Consider the following 23,009-nt stretch of genomic DNA (forward strand, 5'->3'; position numbering starts at 1 on the left):
TTGTGGAGAAAAAAAAAGCAGCCAAAATATGAAGACTTATTCTTCTTCTCCTTCTTTTTTTGTTGTTGCTTGTCTGCAGTCTCCAGAAAAAAAGAAGAACATCCTTGCATATATGACACCGATGTTTTGTTTTCTGAAAACAAACAAAATTTAAAGATAACCGACCTTTACTATTATCATGTTGGCCAATTTATGCACAAACTCAGTATCAATTTATATACCGTTTTCACTAACATGTTTGCGAGAAACCGCTACCCCAATAAATACCCAACTCGTCACTTAGATGAATTTCATATGCCTTCAACCAGGACTATCTATAATTACCTATATTTAAGTGACATCTCCTTTCACTTAACCCTTTCCCCGCTTGGTTTCCCTTCAAAAGTTTAGTACACTGAAAGTCTTGGGGGATTGATAGCTTCCCAAATTCCATCACAAATGTGTCTACGAGATATTTTCATTTGAATTCTAAAAATACACAAGCTCCCTCGTATGCATAGCGCATCAATCCCTGAGGACAAGGGGGCAAAAATGTCAATAATTTTTGTCCCCAAATAATTCCCGAAATGAAACAAAAAATCTTGCTTTTTGGATAGAAAACTGCTAAAACATTAATCACCCATTGTGCAACAGATTGTTGAGTTTCAATTGTCCCTTGGGGGATTGACAAATTTCAGAACATGTCATTAAAAAGTGTGCATCATATCTGTCACTTCAATTCAAATAATTCCAAATGTTCCTTATCCTCATTAATTTACCTTTCTTCGGCTCGGTCTATAGATTTACACTCGGTACACTTTGGGGATTGACATATTTTCCGAATATTCCACACACTAAAGTGTGCATCAGGTCTATCTTTTTCAATAGTAAAAATGTAAAAGCTCCATCGTATGGGAGGGGGCTTGTAGAGCCCACTAATGCCAAAATCGCCCATTAATGTCAAAACAAGCACTAATGTCATAACACGTCGACGACAAATGTCAAAACAACCACTAATGTCATAACACGTCGACGACAAATGTCATAACAACCACTAATGTCATAACACGTCGACGACAAATGTCAAAATTTCCAAATTTAATGCAAATGTCATGACGCGTCACAAGGGCGGATGCAGGAATTCCATAAAGGGGAGGCGCCTTTACAAAATCAAAGGCTGGCGCGACCCTCGCCCACCCCCCCCCCCCATTTTCTTATTTTTATTTTTGTTGTGTTGACAAAATAAAGAGAGGGGGCACTATAAGGGGGATGCGCCCCCTCTAAATCCGCGATTGCGTCAACCACAAAATATCAATATTGGATTAACAACAAATGTCATAACACGTCGACCACAAATGTCATAACGCGTCACAGGGGCGGATCCAGGAATTCCGTAAAGGGGGGGGGGGGGGCTTTACAAAATCAAAGGCTGGCGCGACCCCCCTTTGCTTATTTTTGTATCTGTTGGTTTAACCTAATATAGTGAAGGTGCACCAAAGGGGGAAGCGCCCCCTCTCGATCCATCCTTGCGTCAACCACAAATGGAAAAACTCATTATTTGCATTACAGGGGCGGATCCAGGAATTTTGTAAAGGGGAGGCGTCTTCACAAAGTCAAAGGCTGGCGCGACCTTCCCCCTCCCTATTTTCTTCTTTTTACTTCTGTTGTGTTGACGAAATAAAGAGAGGGGCACTTAAGGGGGATGCGCCCCCTCTCAATCCGCGATTGCGTCAACCACAAGTCAAAATCGCGGTTTAACCACAAATGTCATAACGCGTCGCAGGGGTGGATCCAGGAATTCCGTAAAGTGGGGGGGGGGGCACCTTTACAAAACTAAAGGCTCTCGCGACACTCCCCCCCATTTATTTTTGTTTCTGTTGTTTTAACCTAATAATCATAGTGAGGGTGCACCAGAGGGGGATGCGCCCCCTCTCGATCCATCATTGCGTCAATCACAACATAATATCAAAACTCATTGCTTGCATTACGGGGCGGATCCAGGAATTCCGTAAAGGTGAGGCGTCTTTACAAAATTAAAGGCTACCTCACCCCCCATTTTTTCCTTTTATCTATGTTGTTTAAAAAAAAAAGAAGCGAAAGGGAGCACCAGAGGGGGATGCGCCCCCTCTCGATCCATCATTGCGTCAACCACAAATGACCAAACTCATTGCTTGCATTACAGGGGCAGATCCAGGAATTTCGTAAAGGGGAGGCGTCTTTACAAAGTCAAAGGCTTGCGCGACCCTACTCCCTCCCCTATTTTCTGTGTTCCGTGTTGACGAAATAAAGAGAGGGGGCACTAATGGGGAATGCGCCCCCTCTCAATCCTCGATTGCGTCAACCGCAAATGTCAAAATCGGGGATTAACCCCAAATGTCATAACGCGTCGACCACAAATGTCAACATTTTCAAACTAACTGCAAATGTCATAACGCGTCACAGTGGTGGATCCAGGAATTCCGTAAAGGGGAGGGGCGCCTTAAAAAAAAAAAAATCAAAGGCTGGCGTGACCCCCCCCCCCAATTTTCTTATTTTTATTTATATTGTTTTAACATAATAGTGAGGAGGAACCAGAGGGGGAAGCGCCCCCTGTCGATCCATGATTGCGTCAACCACAAATATCAAAACTCATTGCTTGCATTACGGGGGTGGATCCAGGAATTCCGTAAAGGGGGTGGGGGGTCGCCTTTAAGAAAAAAACAAAGGCTGGCGCGCCCCCCTCCCCCGATTTTCTTATTCTTATTTCTGTTGTTTTAATATAATATAGTGAGGGGGCACCAGAGGGGGAAGCGTCCCCTCTCGTTCCATTATTGCGTCAACCACAAATATCAAATCTCATTGCTTGCATTACAGGGGCGGATCCAGGAATTCCGTAAAGGGGAGTCGCCTTTGTGACCCCCCCCCCATTTTCTTATTTTTATTTCTGTTGCGTTAACAAAACATAGCGAGGGGGCACCAGAGGGGGATACGCCCCCTCTCGATCCGCGAAATGTCAAAATTGGATTAACCACAAATGTCATAAGACGTCGACCACAAAAATGTCGAAATTTCCAAACGTACTGCAAATGTCATAACACGTCACAGGGGTGGATCCAGGAGTTTTGTAAAGGGGAGCCGCCTTTACAAAATAAGAACTGCCGCATCCCCTATTTTTTTCTTTTTATTTCTGTTGTTTGAAAAAAAAAATGAAAGAAGGCACCAGAGAGGAATGCGCCCCCTCTCGATCCGCGATTGCATTATAAGGGTGGGTCCAGGAATTCCGTAAAGGGGAGACGCATTTAAAAAAAAAAATCAAATGCTTGCGCAAACCACCTCTCCTTTTTTTATTTAATTTCTTTTGTGTTAACAAAAATAGAGACGAGGAGGGGGTATACCGCACCCCCCCCCTCCCCTCTCGATCCGCGACTGCGTCAACCACAAGTTTATGGCAAATCTCATTGTTTGCATTGCATGGGGCGGAACCAGGAATTCCGTAAAAGGGAGGCCCCTTTTCAAAATTAAAGATTGCCGCACCCCCATTCTTTTCTTTGTCTTTTTTTTTTACGTTTTAACAAAAGAAATAAAAAGAAATTAATAAGGGGGAGGGGGATTGCGCAAGTCTTTCATTTTGAAAAGACGTCTCCCCTTTGCGTTTTACGGGGGATGCGCCCCCTTCTCGATCCGCGATTGCGTCAACCACAAAATGTCAACACTCATCGCTTGCATTATAGGGGCGGATACAGGAATTCCGTAAAGGGGAGGCGCCTTTACAAAATCAAAGCTGCCGCAACCCTATTACCCCCTTTTTTTCTTTTTATTTCTGTTATTCTAACAAAAAATAGATAGGGGGCACTAGAGGGGGTGCGCCCCCCCCCCCCCCCCCCCCCCATCTGAGATTGCGTCAACCACAAAATAATGTCAAAACTCATTGTTTGCATTACAGGGGTGGATCCAGGAATTCCGTAAAAGGGAGGCGCCTTTACAAAATTAAAATCTGCCGCACCCCTCATTCTTTCTTATTTCTATTGTTTAAAAAAAAATTCAAGGAGGCACCATAAAGGTATGCGCCCCTTCTCGATCCGCGATTGGGTTAAACACAAATGTCAAAACTCATTGCTTGCATTATTCCATTCCCCCATTTTCATTTATTTTTGTTGTTTTAACGAAAAAAAAAGGGGGGCACCAGAGATGTATCAGTCCCCTCCCAATCCTTGATTGCGTCAACCACAAATGTCAAAACTCATTGCTTGCAGTAAGGGCGGATCCAGGAATTCAGTAAACGCGAGGCGCCTTTACAAAATAATTATAAGGGCTGCCGCACCCCCCATATTTTATTGTTATTGTTTTAAAAAAGAGAGGTGGCACCAGAGGGGGATGCACCTCCTTCTCGATCCGCGATTGCGTTAACCATAATATCCCTAAAAACTTATTGCTTGCCTTACACGGGCGGATCCAGGAATTCTGTAAAGGGGAAGCGCCTTTACAAAATTAAAATCTGCCGCACCCCTCATTCTTTCTTATTTCTATTGTTTAAAAAAATTCAAGGAGGCACCATAAAGGTATGCGCCCCTTCTCGATCCGCGATTGGGTTAAACACAAATGTCAAAACTCATTGCTTGCATTATTCCATTCCCCCATTTTCATTTATTTTTGTTGTTTTAACGAAAAAAAAAGGGGGGCACCAGAGATGTATCAGTCCCCTCCCAATCCTTGATTGCGTCAACCACAAATGTCAAAACTCATTGCTTGCAGTAAGGGCGGATCCAGGAATTCAGTAAACGCGAGGCGCCTTTACAAAATAATTATAAGGGCTGCCGCACCCCCCATATTTTATTGTTATTGTTTTAAAAAAGAGAGGTGGCACCAGAGGGGGATGCACCTCCTTCTCGATCCGCGATTGCGTTAACCATAATATCCCTAAAAACTTATTGCTTGCCTTACACGGGTGGATCCAGGAATTCTGTAAAGGGGAAGCGCCTTTACAAAATTAAAATCTGCCGCACCCCTCATTCTTTCTTATTTCTATTGTTTAAAAAAATTCAAGGAGGCACCATAAAGGTATGCGCCCCTTCTCGATCCGCGATTGGGTTAAACACAAATGTCAAAACTCATTGCTTGCATTAGAGGGGCGGGTCCAAATTCCGTAAAGGAGAGACGCGTTTAATTTCTTTTGTGTTAACAAAAATAGAGACGGGGAGGGGGTACCGCGTCCCCCTCTAGATCCGCGACTGCGTCAACCACAAGTTAATGGCAAAACCCATTGTTTGCATTTCAGAGGGCTGAACCAGGAATTCCGTAAAGTGGAGGCTCCTTTACAAAATCAAAGACAGCCGCTTTAACTGTCGTTTAAACAAAAGAAATAAAAAGAAATTAACAAGGGGAGGGGGATTGCGCCAGCCTTTCATTTTGAGAAGACGTCTCCCCTTTACGCTTTACGGAATCCCCCCCTCTATTTTTGTTAAAACAAGAGAAAATGAAAAGAAGAAAATGGGGTGGTGTCGCGCGAGCCTTTGATTTTGTAAAGGCGCCTCCCCTTCACGGAATTCTTGGATACGCCCCTGTAACGCATTATGACCTTTGTGGTCGACGTGTTATGACATTTGTGGTTAATCCCGATTTTGACATTTGCTTTTGACGCAATCGCGGATTGAGAGGGGGCTCATCCCCCTTCAGTGCCCCCTCTCTTTATTTCATCAACACAACAGAAATAAAAAGAAGAAAATGTCGGAGGGGGGGGGGGAGGGTCGCGCAAGCCTTTTACTTTGTAAAGACGCCTCCCCTTTACGAAATTCCTGGATCTGCCCCTGTAATGCAAGCAATGAGTTTGGTCATTATTGTGGTTGACGCAATCATGGATCGAGAGGGGGCATATCCCCCATGGTGCCCCCTCTCTATATTTTGTTAAAACAAGAGAAAATGAAAAGAAGAAAATGGGATGGTGTCGCGAGAGCCTTTGATTTTGTAAAGGCGCCTCCCCTTCACGGAATTCCTGGATACGCCCTTGTTACGCGTTATGACATTTGTGGTCGACGTGTTATGACATTTGTGGTCGACGTGTTGTGACATTTGTGGTTAATCCCCGATTTTGACTTGTGGTTGACGCAATCGCGGATTGAGAGGGGGCGCACCCCCCCCCCCTTTAGTGCCCTTCTCTTTATTTCGTCAACACAACAGAAATAAAAAGAAGAAAATTGGGAGGGGGAGGGTCGCGCCAGCCTTTGACTTTGTAAAGACGCCTCCCCTTTACAAAATTCATGGATCCGCCCCTGTAATGCAAGTAATGACTTTTTCCATTTGTGGTTGACCATGTTGACGCAATGATGGATCGAGAGGGGCGCTTCCCCCTCTGGTGCACCCTCACTATATTAGGTTAAACCAACAGAAACAAAAATAAGAAAAGGTGGGTCGCGCCAGCCTTTGATTTTGAAGGCGCCCCCCCCCCCCCCCTTCACGGAATTCCTGGATCTGCCCCTGTGGCGCGTTATAACATTTGTGGTTAATCCAATATTGATATTTGTGGTTGACGCAATCGCGGATTTAGAGGGGGCGCATCCCCCTTTAGTGCCCCCAGTCTTTATTTTGTCAACATAACAGAAATAAAAATAAGAAAATGAGGGGGAGGGGGCGAGGGTCGCGCCAGCCTTTGATTTTGTAAAGGCGCCTCCCCTTTATGAAATTCCTGGATCCGCCCTTGTGACGCGTCATGACATTTGCAGTAAATTAGGAAATTTTGACATTTGTCGTCGACGTGTTATAACATTAGTGGTTAATTCGATTTTGACATTTGTCGTCGACGTGTTATGACATTTGCAGTAAAAATGGAAATTTTGACATTTGTCGTCGACGTGTTATGACATTTAGTGGTTGTTTTGACATTTGTCGTCGACGTGATATGACATTAGTGGTTGTATTTTGTCGTCGACGTGTTATGACATTAGTGGTTGTTTTGACATTAGTGGGCGATTTTGACATTAGTGGGCTCTACAGGGCTATACACCCCACCCCCCTCCAGTCAACTTCAATGTATCACTATAGGCCTACACAGTGATATAGCACACGCGGGACAAGAGCTGAGATCCCGCGATTTAGTCATTCAGTTATCTGTGATTTTTTACAAACTTTTTTTGACAGGAAAAAAATACTCAAAAGTTTCACCTGAAGTGTGCATCAGAACGATGAATTTCAGGTCTCAAAATGCAAAACTCTCCCTGGTGTGTGTGTGTGTGGGGGGGGGGGGGGATACCCACTCCCACACCCTCCCCCGCTCGGTCGCTCCGTTTCCTGGCACAGATATTTTAAGTCCAAGTTTTGCTCCCCTCCCCTCCCGATGGTGAAAACGAATCGACGCCGCTGCTGGACCTAAATATTGGGACAATCTTTGTGATACATTTAAAGCGTCTCGAAGTTTAAGTTCTTTTAAAATGATTTGAAATTTTCTTTTATTATTTACAGGAATGTATCCGAGTCCCATCACCAAAATGAATGTTGTACACATAAACATCATGAAATACTTGTGAAGTTGTGCTGATTCTTTAATGGTTGCAAAGAACTGAAATTATTTGCTGTTAAATCAAGAAATTATTGCTGAGCGGTCTTGTTTATTCTTCTATCTTTTATCTTCTTTTATTCTTCTATCTTTTATCTTCAGACCGCGTAATCAGTTTCTCTCTCTCTCTCTCTCACACACACTCTTCCTACATGACAGAGTGTAGGGATTTGTCCTGGGTGTTTGCTTCGGGTTAGTTAGGTCACCATATCTTACTTTCTCTTGTATGTCTGATTTTTATGTATAACAGTATATCGATCATTGTATGATTTGTTGTATTACGTGTGTGTGCGTGTGAGTGGGGGATGTCCCCTAAAGGCACTGATTTTTAGCATTCGTCCCAATTTCCAGCATTTCGCTTAAAATATTTTGTAAACATATCTTTTTGTATGTAATGTGTTGCAATTTATGTATTCAATTTCAGGTAGATATTCATTATCATGTTTCGGTTGGATGTGAACCCCCCCCCCCCCCCCCCCCCCCACAAAAAAAAGGAACTTGAAAAAGAAAGAAATGAATGAATGAAGGAATACATGATTTTGGAAAAGAAGTGGCAGCAAAAACAAAAAAACAAACAAAACAAAAACAAAACAAACGTTTGCTTGTTAGCCAATAATGCAAGAAAATTGTCATTGGGTCACCCTCTCCCCCCTTGGCAAAAAGCTATATATATAGATCCGCCACTGTGGGACTTGAAGAGGAGCCGCCATAGAGCAAAATCAAGTTAGATTTTATTTTATGACGGCAAGATTCTCGTGATTTCCTGTGTTGTGTGCAAACCATAGGCTGGACAATATTGTAAGGGAATAAGATGACATTAACAACTCATTTGACTTTCATGTAAGGTTGAAATCAAAGTGACTTTTCGGCGGAACATTTCACAACTTAATGTAACTTTTACTATTGTGTTGCCTGACTGTTGTGAGATATAAAATCAAGCATTCATTTATTGAGCTATCGACATTACTCTACTATATTTTGTGACGCTAAGATGTTCTCAAAATAACATTTCCGTCATACACTGAACTACGGAAATTTACTTACCGAGCGCCTCCCGCCAATGTACTCCCGCCCTCCACCACAAAATAGGGGGAAAAACCCACTAAACTTTCAAAATCTTGATTGCGAGCTTTATATCATTCCCATGTGGAAATAGTAGTGCTAGACCTTGTTTCTTCGTAATAATTAGCATATCGTAATTTGTGAACTTCTGCTTTACCTTGCTGACAGTCCGAACCACCCCAGCCATCGGCGCAGGAGTCATCGCCAGGACACTGGCCGCTAGTCCGATTACAGGTCCTGCTGGTCTTACAATGGCAGGGATAGTTACACAGGGTTCCAAAATAGCCTTCTCTGCATACTCCAGGGGCTTCAGTGTTTGATTGACAGTGCAAATATTTCAATCAAAATTGACCAAAAATATCAAGTGAAAGAAGCAAAGACATAAATTTGAATATCATTCTTTTGTACCAATCATATTCCATTTACAGCCAAGAAATATCAAATCCGAAAATTTTTACCCAGAGCACAGAAAAAAAAAAATGGACGAACATCATCACGTTTTGGTTATGTTCGTTTGCTTGTTTGTTTTCTTACTCTGACACAGATCTCCAGAATACCCAGCGGCACAGTCTCCTTGGCATCCCGTGGCCGAGTTACACGCCACGCCGGACGCACAGTTACAGTCCAGCTCACAGTTCGCTCCAAAGGTTCCGCCGGAACACGCTGCACATGAAAGCGAAACAGGAATGCGGCATTGATTATCATCTTTGCATATATTTAACGTGTCCTTACCGTTTACCATCTCCCAAGGGAGAGAGAGAGAGAGAGAGTTGTCAGTTTGATTGTTTGTTTGTGTGTGTGCATATTTGTAAAGTATCAACAGGAAAACAAAAAGACTGCATAAAAACAGCTGAGGTAAGGGTGACTACAGGTCTTTGGTAAATTGGCAATCGACTGCTAATTTCACTGTATAACTTCCTGAGTGCATTACGTCATCCTGATGATTACCAGCCAGCACGGTCACTTCCTTTTTCCTTCAGTCAGTTATCAGTGGCATTGATATTATATCATGAAATATCAAGATTCGAATAATGTTTGGAAGGATATTGCGTTTATAACGACTTATCACAAAATCTTTAAAATCTAGATAATAGAATATTTGTATTTATTTCAGCTTGGTAAGTTTATGTTCAATTATAACATTATAACAGTAAACATCTCCTGAAAATATATCAAGATTTTTTTTTTTTCACATAAATAGTCACAACGCGACAATCGAATGAATTCCACCTTCCCTTCTTCAGAACAGTGCATACCCCAAATACATTAAACTTATTGTATATGCTGGACCAAAACGTTAGTTACCACCATGGCAACAGTGTAAAGGAATCTTGTAAACTACTCGTAACTACGATGAAATACAAACGAAAACAATTGCTTTCAACATCTAATCTTTATGTAATAATTGTCGTATTTTTTTTTGCCTGCTGCGGCGATGGAGTAGCGTGTTCTAAAAGATGCAAATCATTGTACATTCTTCTGTATTCATTCCTCTCTGCTGTCCTCTCTGTTGTTTGTTAATGCTGCTGTGTTGTCTTGTACGATGTCGAATTCTTTGTCAATGTATTCATCTGTTTTTGTTTTTGTTTTCTTCTGTTTTACGCATAGCGGGCAATAAACATGCATGTGTGTGTGTATACATAATCATATCCACTATTGTGTTTCTTTTGTTTTGGTCTGTGTTTTTTCTTCTGTTGGGTACACACGGCTCATTGAATAGTTCTTGCAATTTAAACATTGCTAGACTTGCCTGAAATTGTATTTTCTGCACTTTAAAGGACAAGTCCACCTGTATACAGTGGATTGAGTGAAAGCTACAATATTATTTGAACACATCAGAGAAAAAGTGGGGGAAATCGGACAATCTGTTCAATTTTTTTTTTAATGTTTCTGCGCAGTAACTGCTGGATGAGAAGACTACAAAAGTGTACGATGCCACTGCGTAGAAAGATATTTTAGAAAATGCAAAGAGAATTTCGCAAAATTTTATTGTTTGAAAAAAAAAAGCACATTTTGTCCACTTGTCACTGTCGTATTATTAAGGGTGATATCCCCCTGCCTTCTGAAGGAGGCAAGTCAAGTGTTCTTTTATTATGCGAAAATATATACATAAAACAATGTTGAATTTTCTGTGTATCTTCCTCATATCGTTCTACACATGTGACATCACAAGTTGTAGAAGTCTTCTTATCCAACAGTGACTGAGCAGGAACTTGAGAGATTCATAACTTTTGAACGGATTGTCCGGTTTTCCTCAAACCCTCACTAATGTCTTCTACTAACATTTATACTGTATTCACTCAATCGTGTCTATGGGTAACCACTCTTTTCCATACCTTTATTGTGAAAGTATGAGGTGAAATGAAAAAGGTGTTCTAAATTCATACTTATATCATATCCCATAACAACTATGCGATTCAATTTTCGTTGTGTATTTCTTTTTGTTTGATTCAAATTAGTCAAACTATGTGATTGTTTTACGCATGCTTTAAATTATAATATTATTATCTTGCTTCACTTTTTGCTTGATGGAAAGAAATAAACTGAACTGAACTGAGCTGAACTGAACAAGACAACAACAACAACAAAACTGGATGCTGCGCTGTCTGTAATAATGTATAATAAGCTATGTTAAGTGGAACAAATGGTAACACATTAATTGTTCCCGTATTCCGTGAAACAAAGAAAATTGCAAGTGTACTTTCAACTTGTACGAGGCACAGAAGGTATGCGAGCAACCGATTATCCGCTTTTTAATCGCATACACAGATTCTCATTTACACACTAGGCGTTTTCACATCAGCCCGATGAAAATCCAAGCTCGAGATATTTTTCGCAGAAAATAGTCAGCAAAATAGCGCGCTATTTCGAAACATCGGGCTGATGTGAAAACGCCTAATCTAAAACATATTATATTACATAATAGGGAACTTTAGATTTACGAGCGGACGCAGTTTGAGACGATGATTGCGTTGACCGTTCTCCTCTCTCCCTGCATGCGCCGTGTTGCAAAGTAGCTTTAAGGCCGTGTCACACCATAACGCGGGCTTGTGGCGAGGAGGTAGTTTCCAGCACGTAGAAGATTTTCAGCGGGCGAACAAGAATGTTTGCAATTTTCATTCATGCCGTGTCATACCGTACGGGGGAACTTCTGCGGCTTGACTTGCGGGGAAACAAATTTACTCCAAGGAGCTCTCCGCAGTTGGTCCGCACCTGACAGTATCTAGCGCGTAGTTGCCCGGAGGTGCTCACGCAAGTCCGATTTAACCGCAGCCAAGTTTTGAGCATGACCCAAACTTTTTCCGGGTGAGTCGCTGGAATGCCCGTAGAGGTCCACGCAGAACGCCAGTAGGAGACCCTTTATAGCGGCAGTACTTCCCAGGCAATTCCCACGCAGGTACTTCGCAGTCCCGTATAAAGCCAAGATAACGAAATTCTGTGAGATTTCAGCCATTCCATTATAGTCTGGGTGCCAAAGCCACTTTTTGGGCCTAACCTTGTTTTACCGTCCACCCAATATTTTTTGATGGTTCAACCCTATTTCGCGGGTGCTGAATCCAAATCTGGATGATGCAACTCTTGCATCCTTGAGGGTTTTGAGATATTCAAGATGGCCGCCAATATGGCCGCCCAAACCGGAAATTCCCATGTATTTCCTTCAAGATGGTAAGAAATTGAAAACAATTGATGGTTTTACCCTATTTCGAGGGTGCCAAATCCGAATCTGGATGATGCAACTGTTGCATTCGTGAAGATTTTGAGATATTCAAGATGGCCGCCAAAATGCCTGCCAAAATCGGAAATTCCTATATATTTCCTTCTAAATGGTGAGAAATTGAAAACAATTAATGGTTTCACCCGAGCTCGGTGGTGCTGAATCCGAATCAGGATGATGCAACTCCTGCATCCTTGAGGGTTGTGATATATTCAAGATGGCCGCCAAAATGGCCGCCAAAACCGGAAATTCCCATGAATTTCCTTCTAAATGGTGGGAAATTGAAAACAATTGATGTTTCTACCTTATAGGGTGCTGAATCCGAATCTGGATGATGCAACACTTGCATCCTTGGAGGTATTGAGATATTCAAGATGGCCGCCAAAATGGCAGCCAAAATTGCCACCAATTAAAACCGGAAACTACTATGAATTAGCTTTTAAATGATGAGAAATAGAAAACAATTGATGGTTTTACCCTATATCGAGGATGCTGAATCCGAATCTGGATGATTCACCTTGAGATATTCAAGATGGCTGCCAAAATGGCCGCCAAAACGGAAATTCTTATGTATTTCCTTCTTATAAATGGTGAGAAATTTATAACAATTGATGGTTTTACCCTTATCTTATTTTTGACCGAAAGATTTCATGTTTTCGTCAATGGCACAGTTTGAACTTGCTGTATAATACAGTGAAACCAGCTCTACCGGATATCTTTTAGTTGGTACGATACAAGTGTGCCAGCGGTTCATCTAAATCATATTGTGATAGTGACGAAGAGAAGTTTACCCAACATTACCTGTCTTAATCCATGAGCAGTTCAAATCTCTTCATCCATTAATACTCAAATTGGTTAATTGGTTTATATTGGTGGTCTTGATGACATTGTTGGAGATACGAGTTGGACATTTTTATAGTTATGCTTCATTTTTTTTCGGCAATATGATGTAACATTATATATATATATATATATATATATATATAGATAGATAGATATAGATATAGATATATAGATATTACAAACACACAAGAGGGGATGGACAAATCACAGGTAACGCGCTGTTAAAAAAAAAATGAATAAAAAACCAAACGACAACATGTAAGGTAATAGTTGATAATCCAGTACTTACGAATATCATAATCGCGCAGAGTGCTTTTGAAATTACCCTTATTGATATCTACTATAGTGGTCATGGATACAACCATTTCCAATGACGTAATCAAAATATGAGACAAGTTTCATAAAAATACGAGGCGAGACTTGTCAGAATACAAGACAAGTTTCAACACCAAATACCAGCAAGCTATAATTTAATTTTACTCTATTTATAGCCGAAAAGGATTAACTTCACATCTGTGAAGCCATATTGGCGACCACAAGCATTATTAACAATTATGCATAAAGGAATTTTCAGTCGTATCTTTGTGTTTGTACGTTTCAGTATGATGTCAATATCACTTTTTTTTTTCCAGTACGTGCTAAAGTTCCGTTTGAGACATATCGGAATATCTCAGTATATTACAATATCATTGTGACAGTCATTTTGGATGCCAAAAACTTTCAGCTGATTTGACAAATCCACTCAACTGAGTTGAATGTTAGAATACGAATTATTGCTTTTCACCCTGGGTTTAATCCCCCGTTTCGCGTTAGAGCACAATACTTCACCATTTAAGTATAAGAAAATGTTAAGGAGTTTCCGCTTATACAGGACATTTATAGATGTCTCAAAACCTTCAAAAACCTTCAGCACCCTCGAAATAGGGTAAAACCATCAATTTATTTTAAAATTTTAACCATTAGGAAAAAATATATTAACATTGGAATATCTGCCACTTATTTTGGCCGTCATCTTGGACGTCTAAGAACCCTAAAAGAATGGACAAATTTAAACAACCAAGTTTCGAGGGTCACGGTGCTGAATAGGGTCTAAAATTTTCCAATTTTTGACAGTTAATTTGGTGGTCATCTTGGACATCTCAAAACCCTAAAAAAAGAACACGAATGTTGCATCAACCAGGTTCGGATTCAGCACCTTCAAAATAGAGTAAAACCGCCAATTTTTTTTTAATTTTACGCCATTTAGAATGTAATATAGGGCTTACATGGAAAATTTCGTTTTTGACGGCCATTTGGGGGCCATTCTGACGGCCACCTTTACTATCTCGAAACCCTCAAGGAAGCAAGAGCTGTACCCTGGAGCATCAAATTCAGCAAACTCAAAATAGGGTGAAACCACCAACTGTTTTATATTTTTACACCATTTAGAAGGAAATAGGGGATCTACCTATGAATTTCCGTTTTTGGCGGTCATTTTTGGCGACCATCTTTACCATCTCTACACCGTTAAGGATGCTAAAGTTGAATCCTGCAGCTTCGGATTCAGCACACTCAAAATGAGATAAAAACCACCAATTGCTTTCAAATTGTCACCATTTACAAGGAAATACATGAATATCTCAAAATTTTCAACAATGCAGGAGTTGCATCATCCAGATTCGGATTCAGCACCCTCGAATTAGGGTTGAACCATCAATTGTTTTCAATTTCTCACCATTTAGAAGGAAATACATGGGAATTTCTTGTTTTAATTGGCGGCCATTTTGGCGGCCATCTTGAATATCTCAAAAACTTCATGGATGCAAGAGTTGCATCATCCAGATTCGGATACAGCACCCTCGAAATAGGGTAGAATAATCAATTATTTTCAATTTCACACCATTTAGAAGGAAATACGTGGGAATTTTTGGTTTTGGCGGCCATATTGGGGGCCATCTTGAATATCTCAAAATCCTCAAGGATGCAAGAGTTGCATCATCCAGATTCGGAGTCAGCACCCTCGAAATAGGGTAAAACCATGAATTGTTTCCAATTTCTCACCATTTGGAAGGATATACATGGGAATTTCCGGTTCTAATTGGCGGCCATTTTGGCGGCCATCTTGAATATCTCAAAAAACTTCATGGATGCAGGAGTTGCATCATCCATATTCGGATTCAGCACCCTCGAAATAGGGTAGAATCATCAATTATTTTTAATTTCACACCATTTAGAAGGAAATACGTGGGAATTTTCGGTTTGGGCGGCCATTTTGGGGGCCATCTTGAATATCTCAAAATCCTCAAGGATGCAAGTGTTGTATCATCCAGATTCGGATTCAGCACTCTCAAAATAGGTTGAAACCATCAATTGTTTTCCATTTCTCACCATCTAGAAGGAAATACGTGGGAATTTCCGGTTTGGGCGGCCATATTGGCGGCCATCTTGAATATCTCAAAACCCTCAAGGATGCAAGAGTTGCATCATCCAGATTCGGATTCAGCACCCCCAAAATAGGTTGAAACCATCAGAAAACATTGGGTGGACGGTAAAACAAGGTTCAGCCTCTGGCACCCAGACTATTAGAGGAATTCCTTCACTAAGTTGTCAGCCCCCACGCGACTGGTACAAAGGTCACACAGTATACTCGCAAGTATAACGCGTCCAGCAAGTAAGACACATGCGCTGACTCGCACAAATCCTTTTCCGCCCTCAAGAATGTCCGGTATGCTAGAAAATCCCTACACGTAACAAGCCCGAGTAGCTTGCCCGGAAAGGTGTGACAGGGCCTAAACACGGTTGCGGGTAAAAAAATATGCGTGCGCACCTCCGGGCGACTACTTTTGAGATACATGCTAGGTACTGTCATGTGCGGATATCTACGGGGACCTCCGGGTAGTCAAAATTGTTCTTTTTAAGTCGCATGCAAGGCTGGTGTGACGCGGCCTTTAGATTAGACGAGGACGCTACCTATACAAAGTAAAATGGCGTCCTCATACGATCATTACATCAAGCATAGCGTAGTGGCTTGAGCGGACGCAAAAATAGCTCAGAACGGGTATTGAAAACTCAGACAACGCGAGATATACACATGATTTATTTACATATATAAACGATTCTGCGCATGCGCAGGACATTTTTCCCCCTGTCCGCGTTCTAAAGCTCCCTGTTTTCAGGCGTAGAAACGGCTTTGCAAAATAAATAAAAAAGAACTAGAGCTCCGAAATAACTGGGAGTATAATATAACAAAAACAAGGCACGAGGGTAGTAAAACGCATTTTTATTGGGATGGTGGGGGCTCTATCGTGTTATAACTGACATTCTGAAATCAGATGCCAATAATTTTCATCAACACATAATTCGTCTAAATAATTTAAGCATAATGTTTTCTGGTTATCGTATGTCTAGGAAACAGTATGGAAAAATGTTTTAGAAGAGGTAATAACTATACCAGCGATCAGATATCGACACTCACTTGCCCTGCTATCTAACAACAACAACAACAACAACTGTAACAACAACAACAAAAACAATTACAACAACAACAACACAGAGTTTACATATCTCTTATAATAAGCTTCGAGTGTTGTCTTATAGCTTCATTGTCTCTCTTTATCTTCAAAAAATAATTGTTTATAGCTTCTATCATAATGTAAAGTCAATAATGTAGCTGATAGCTGTTACTAAGACTAGCTGTGGAACAATCAGGTAAACATTTTACAAATTTTGTAAAATGTTTGTTACTTCATAACACTGCTCATAATCCTCGAAAATTCACTTAAGCACTTATTGAATGTTTTTTTGAAATAATTCACACCACAATGATAAGATTTCTAGTATTTTATGCCACACAGTAGTGATGTGCAGTTTTGGCCAATTTATCAATAGTATTATTTCTTTTCCAATGATCATACACAACCATTTTCGAGAATATTGCTAAACCTGCGTTTTTAATGTAAACTGCCAACATGGGCAAGTATGAATTCCTTATGAATAAATTTCAATGATTGGTGCTTTCTCCCTCAACCCCACACCTAATATTTTCTCCTCCATCAATGTTCTCATACTATTTGTCAGGTTTTTCGCCATATATCCTCTCATTCTCCTGTTTTAAGAAAAAGAGTGCGAGCGCGTTTTAAGAATTTACACCTCCTCTCCCAGATACACAATCGAGCATAAGCACGCATGCCCAAATAATCGAGCAGCTGTACTCCTCCCGGCCTTTCCTCATTAACACTACCCCCACCCACACACACATTACACACTCACACACACACGCTCGCACGCGCGCACGCACTCAGACAGACCCACATCAACATTGTGCCCACAAAGTTCAAGAAAACGGATCGGGTATACACAGAGGTAATAGTCATGTAGAAAAATTAGACCCCATACAAACGAATGCTCTGTTCAACAATAGTAAAGGAAACAACGAATGAGCCAACCTGATTGACATCTGTTTCCTCCGAATCCGGCTTGGCAAGACACACCCACAGGGTCAGGGACGGACAAAAGGTGACTACGGCAGTTTCCATTACCAGCGCAGACAACCGTGCATCCCTTTCCCCAATTATTGTTGCCACAACCTGGAAGCACGTGCAGGAATACATAAATAAAGAAGCACACTGCGGCACACACTGTCTTTCTTAATTATGTAAGTAATGGCGGAATATGCCTTGATTTACAGCATAAGAATTGCTGTCTGTCCAGCCCACGCCTCCCCACCCCCCCCCCCCCTCCCCCAAGAAAAAAGAAAGAAAAAAAAAAGACACATCGACAAAACTGAATAAAACCAGTCAGACCGCAGCACCCGATAATTCGCTGGTATTTATTCAACTCGTACGCAAGCCCGCTCTAGGCTTGCATACGTAATGAGCTGCGGAAGGGGATTTTGTCCTTTGGCTTTCGGCAACAAAAATACACCTTCTATTCACAAATTTGGCAGCAAATTCAAGGAAAATATGTAAACTATCGTCACATGTTACTCAAATTATTGTAAATGTAAAGTATCATAGCGTAATTTGAGCTTGAAAAGTGATGAAAAAAGTAATTCGTGCAGTACACGTTCAAGACGTCAAAAGAATACGTGTACCGAATTCACTTTGCATCTCAATAAAAATGCATTATTTGGTAGTCTATCTCTTAATCTTTCTATACATGTAAACATCTTGACAATTTGTTGCTTAAACCGGTCAGGAACCAGTAAAATATACATCGATGTCAGTGCTGATCAGCTTGAAACCGTGCAATCTAAAGAGTAAGCTCTCTCATTGGACAGCGCTTGCATTCAGCGCTTGCATTACGTCATTACGCTGCTACATAACGGTTTGATGCCACTTGCGGTTTCTTGGCACGCGTGTAGTTCAAGCCAAGTTCAAGTGCTGAATGCAAGCACTGTCCAATGAGAGAGCTCTTTCGCGCCACTGTACACTTTGTGTGGAGCATACTTCCGGCTTAGGAGTGAATTTTACAGACATTTCAAAACAGAAAAAACTAGTATAAATCATGCTTGCATCTCCTTGACTCCAATAAAATGATGAATATCTAAGTTTCCTCTCTACGAAAAAGCCAAAATCAGAAACAACAGTTTCTTAAACCGGTCAGGAACCAAAAACGAACTTTAGACGACAAAATCTTACGTGAAAAGCAGGTAAAATTTACGCAAATTCAACTGATTATATCGTCATGATAAGATCCGATGTTATACGCAAATTTAGTATCAAAATAACGTATCCGGGCACTTACCCCCTGGGCAACTACCCTCCGGATAACTACCACCCGGATAATTACCCCCCCAGGTCTATTCCCCCTTAGGGCAACTACCCCCCGGACAACTACCCTCCTAGGGCAATCACCCTCTGGGGCCATTACCCCTAGGACAACTACCACCCGGTCATCTACCCTCCTAGGGCAACTACCCCCAAGGGCAATTACCCCTAGGACATCTACCCCCCGGATAACTACCCCCTGGGTAACTACCCCCTGGATGACTACCCACCGGATAACTACCCCCCAGATAACTACCACCCGGATAACTACCCCCTGGATAACTACCCCCCGGAGAACTACCCCCTGGATAACTACCCCCCGGAGAACTACCCCCAGGATAACTACCACCCGGATAATTACTCCCCGGATAACTACCCCCAGGATAACTACCACCCGGATTACTACCCCCCCCCCCCATAACCATACCCCGAACCCCCCCCCCCCTCCTGATACTTACCTACTGGACAACCCTCCCTCCCCGCCCCCCGAAAGTTACCACCCGTTGTATTTTTTTCCATAAGTTCATAACACCATATCAGAAGATGCACCTTTCTCTTACACTGTCATCACTCTTTTGGCTTGTCATTTTCTACCGTTATAACACATTAGACGATAAACATAAGAAAAGGAGAGTTGATTTCACTGCAATTCATATTCCCTTAACATTAGCGAGGGACCCTTTGATATAAAGCCATTTCTGATAGGATCCGGGCACGGTTTTATGAAAGTTATCAGTCCTGACAAGCTGTCAGTTCCACACAAATACCAATCGTTGTAGGTCGATCAAAGCAGGTCCATGGTAACAACTCAGTGACTCGAGCTTATCAATCAAGCAGAACCCATGGTTTTATTGAAATTATTAGAGACTAACAAGATGTCATAACTGGCAACTTTTATCAAACGGTGCCCTAATCTGTCATAAGAGTAAAATTACAGCTTGTTTTACATAGAAGTAGAATTGTGCTAGTTTTCAAATTAAATGTTCTCGACACTTTAAGAGGAAATCCAGTTCAAATATAAGTTAGTCTCATTAGAAAGAGTAAAATATTACGAGTTTAACGGTACTTCTTTTTTTTTTTTTTTTACAAAACACCCCTAGTTGTTAACGAAGTCTTTTGTCCTGCACCCTCTTTTTGAATAGATCTATGGAGAGTTGTAATTGACAGAATCCTTTTTACATTATAGAGCTGCTCTGTTTTATCCCGGCCGTTTCAAGAGTATTTTTTTTTTCTCAAAAACTTGAATCCTTCTTGGAATAACATGCTCTTAATATTTCGTAAGGGGTTTCTAATTATCTCACCCAAAATATGTTAAAAACCTGAAGTTAGGTCTCGACCAAAACCAGACGAGATGAAAAAATGTTGTTTTTTTTTTTTCAATTCAAATAGCAAACGTTGTTCGAAAATAACAATGAGAGACGTAATTTTCTGGGGGGGGGGGGAGTTATTGTAAGAGGGGTGATTGTTTGGAGCCTAATTTTAATAAGGAGTAATTGTCAATGGAGGTAATGCTCTGCAGTGATCATACCAAGGAGGTGACAATCTCTTCCCACATCCTTGATATACTAGTTGTTAATATGCCCAATAATGCAGTAGGGCAATTCTGAAATGAGCGTTAACGGTATAACAGTAAAATAGTTACAAAATTGATGAAACAATGCAAAGAAAGCAAATTAAGACAGAGACGAAGTACACAAATAAAGATACAGTGCACTCCCGTTACAACGAACACGGTTATAACGAAATTTCGTTATAACGAAGCAAAACTTCTGGTCCCAAAATTATCGCCATTAAAGTCTATGGTACAAAATTCGCTTATAACGAAGACGGTTATAACAAAATTTTCGTTATCACGAAGTCTTTTCTGAGCGCCACTGACAAAGAAAAACAAAAGAAATGTGCTCCGTTATAACGAAATGCGGATCGCATTCGAAAATGCGTAGCGGAACAAGCATTTTTAAAGCGTCTCTGCATGAGCCAACGCATCATTGAATGTTCACTTCGTGTATCACGCACAGTTTCCGAACCTGCGTTATTGTAATACAATAATCTGAATTCAGATAAGGTTTGTTTCATTGTTCCGAAGTCATTTAATACAAAACAAACAGATTCTGATATAACTAAATGTCCGTTAGTTCGGAAATGAAAGAGGGTTTGTTATCAAGCACATTTTGGCGTTATTCCAAAGGTTCGTTAATTCGATAATAAATTATGGTCCTTATTCTTATTCTTATACGGTTCGTTAGACCGAAAATGATAGGAATTCAAAACGTTTGTTAATCGGAACATTACAAAAAGTATCGTTAATCCATGGTGGAAAAAGGAGAGTACACTAACAAAACTTAAGAATTGCAGTCCTTATAATCGTCTTAAGATAAATAAATCTTCGCAATAACTAACCTTTCTCATTTTTTTTTCATTAACAAAATTTCTTCGGAATAACGAATCTTATTTCATTTTCGGATGAAAAAGCCTTCGGAACAATGGACTTTCTGACTAGTGAACCTTTTTCTTTTTTTGATTTATAAACCTTCAGAATGACGAACCTCATTTCATTTTCAGATCAACGAACCTTCGGAAAATGAACAATATATTATTTTGATCTAAATTATGAACTTTCGGAATAATGATTCTGCGGAAATGCGAACCTTCACATAAACAAACCATCGGAATCCCGGGAATGGCGAAACTTCGGAATAAGGAGCCTTCGGAGTAACGTACTTTAGTAAGAAAAGAACCTTTGGAATAGCGAACTGTAACCAAATCCTACACCGTCATTTTCTACACATGTGTGACAACACAAACAACTTTATGCTCTTTTTAAAATGTAATATTTAAACGAAATTAAAAAAGTATTCTCCCATTTCACATAGCTTTCCAGCGTATGATGAGGATTCAGCAAAGAGAATATTTTATGCGTGGTTTCCTTCTTTTCGTTATACATTGCATATCATATTTGTTCGATACAACGAAATTTCGTTAAAACGAAAAAAAAAAAAAAAACTGCCGGTCCTGAGCATTTCGTTTTAACGTGAGTGCACTGCACATGAACACACACGAGATAAATCCCTTGTAATGAGAGAAAGAGGAAAGGTGAGTTATGAATGACAGGAATAGACTACCTTCACGGTGGACAGAGAAAAGCGAGAGGGAAGAGGAAGATGATGGGTCAAAACCAGGGCACGTGAGGCATGAGATATAAGCTCCTCAAAATAAAGAAGTGTTACATGGAGTTGTGGTAAACGATAGACGATTGTGGTTAAAAAAATATTGCAAAAAGTTTAATTCATTCTGAAGTGTAACATTTCTTCAAAATGTCTTTAGTTCAATGGTAAAGGCATTCAAACTTAAAACTTCTTTTATACTATATACTATCAAGAGGAATCCGAAATTTTGGAACAGTAAAAGAAAATACAGATTTAGCGAAAATAGTTTTGGTTAAAGGCATTGACATTTACTGAATTACCGGTTAGGATATGAAGGGACAGCTTCGTTTTTTTTTTTTAATGAACATAGAGTCAAAATACACAGGGAGAAATTAAGCTTGTACATAAATCGTCCTACGTGCAAACGATACAAATCGTAAATCCTTAAGATGTTGTTTTCATAAGATGATGTATCAGTATGGCATCTCCGTGATTCCTGGCAAATAATACAAAGAACTTCGTTTCCTGTAGTAATGATATTCTTTTTATTAATGGTAAGATTGGGGGGGGGGGGGGTGGGGGCAATGACCCGGCAGGTAGTTACCCAGGGGGTAATTGGCGTGGTGCACTGTCCTGGGGGTAATTTTCGTCTTGATAGTTATAGGGGAGGGGGAGTTGTAGGCTTGCTTATCCGGGGTAATCATCCATGGGAAGTTATCGGAGGGGGTAGTTATCGGGTGGAAGTTATCTGGGGTCTAGTTATCGGAGGAGGGGGTAATTAACCTGGGGATAATTATCCTGGTGGTAATTATCGGGGGGGGGGGTAGTTATCCGGAGGGTAATTATTCGGGGGGTGATTATCCGGGGGGTAGTTATCCGGGGGGTAGTTATCCGGGGGGTAGTTATCCTGGGGGTAGTTACCCAGGGGGTAGTTCTCCGGGGGTAGTTATCCAGGGGGTAGTACTCCGGGGGGTAGTTATCCAGGGGGTAGT

At 40.9% G+C, this 23,009-nt stretch overlaps 1 protein-coding gene across 1 annotated transcript in view; it reads right to left on the reverse strand.

Moving 5' to 3' along the window:
• LOC139743890 (receptor-type tyrosine-protein phosphatase F-like) overlaps nucleotides 1-23,009 on the reverse strand; it is a 95,038-nt gene that overhangs the window by 31,200 nt on the left and 40,829 nt on the right. The window contains exons 10-12 of the mRNA XM_071654358.1: nucleotides 17,549-17,689; nucleotides 9,101-9,229; nucleotides 8,724-8,873 (exon numbers count right to left, since the gene is read on the reverse strand). Coding sequence (XP_071510459.1) covers nucleotides 8,724-8,873; nucleotides 9,101-9,229; nucleotides 17,549-17,689 — 420 coding nt within the window. The remainder of the gene's footprint in view (nucleotides 1-8,723; nucleotides 8,874-9,100; nucleotides 9,230-17,548; nucleotides 17,690-23,009) is intronic.

The sequence above is a fragment of the Diadema antillarum genome, unplaced genomic scaffold, assembly GCF_040938485.1.
Source record: "Diadema antillarum isolate AM-2024a unplaced genomic scaffold, OU_Dant_1.0 seq00001119_RagTag, whole genome shotgun sequence".
Lineage (NCBI taxonomy): Eukaryota > Metazoa > Echinodermata > Echinoidea > Diadematoida > Diadematidae > Diadema > Diadema antillarum.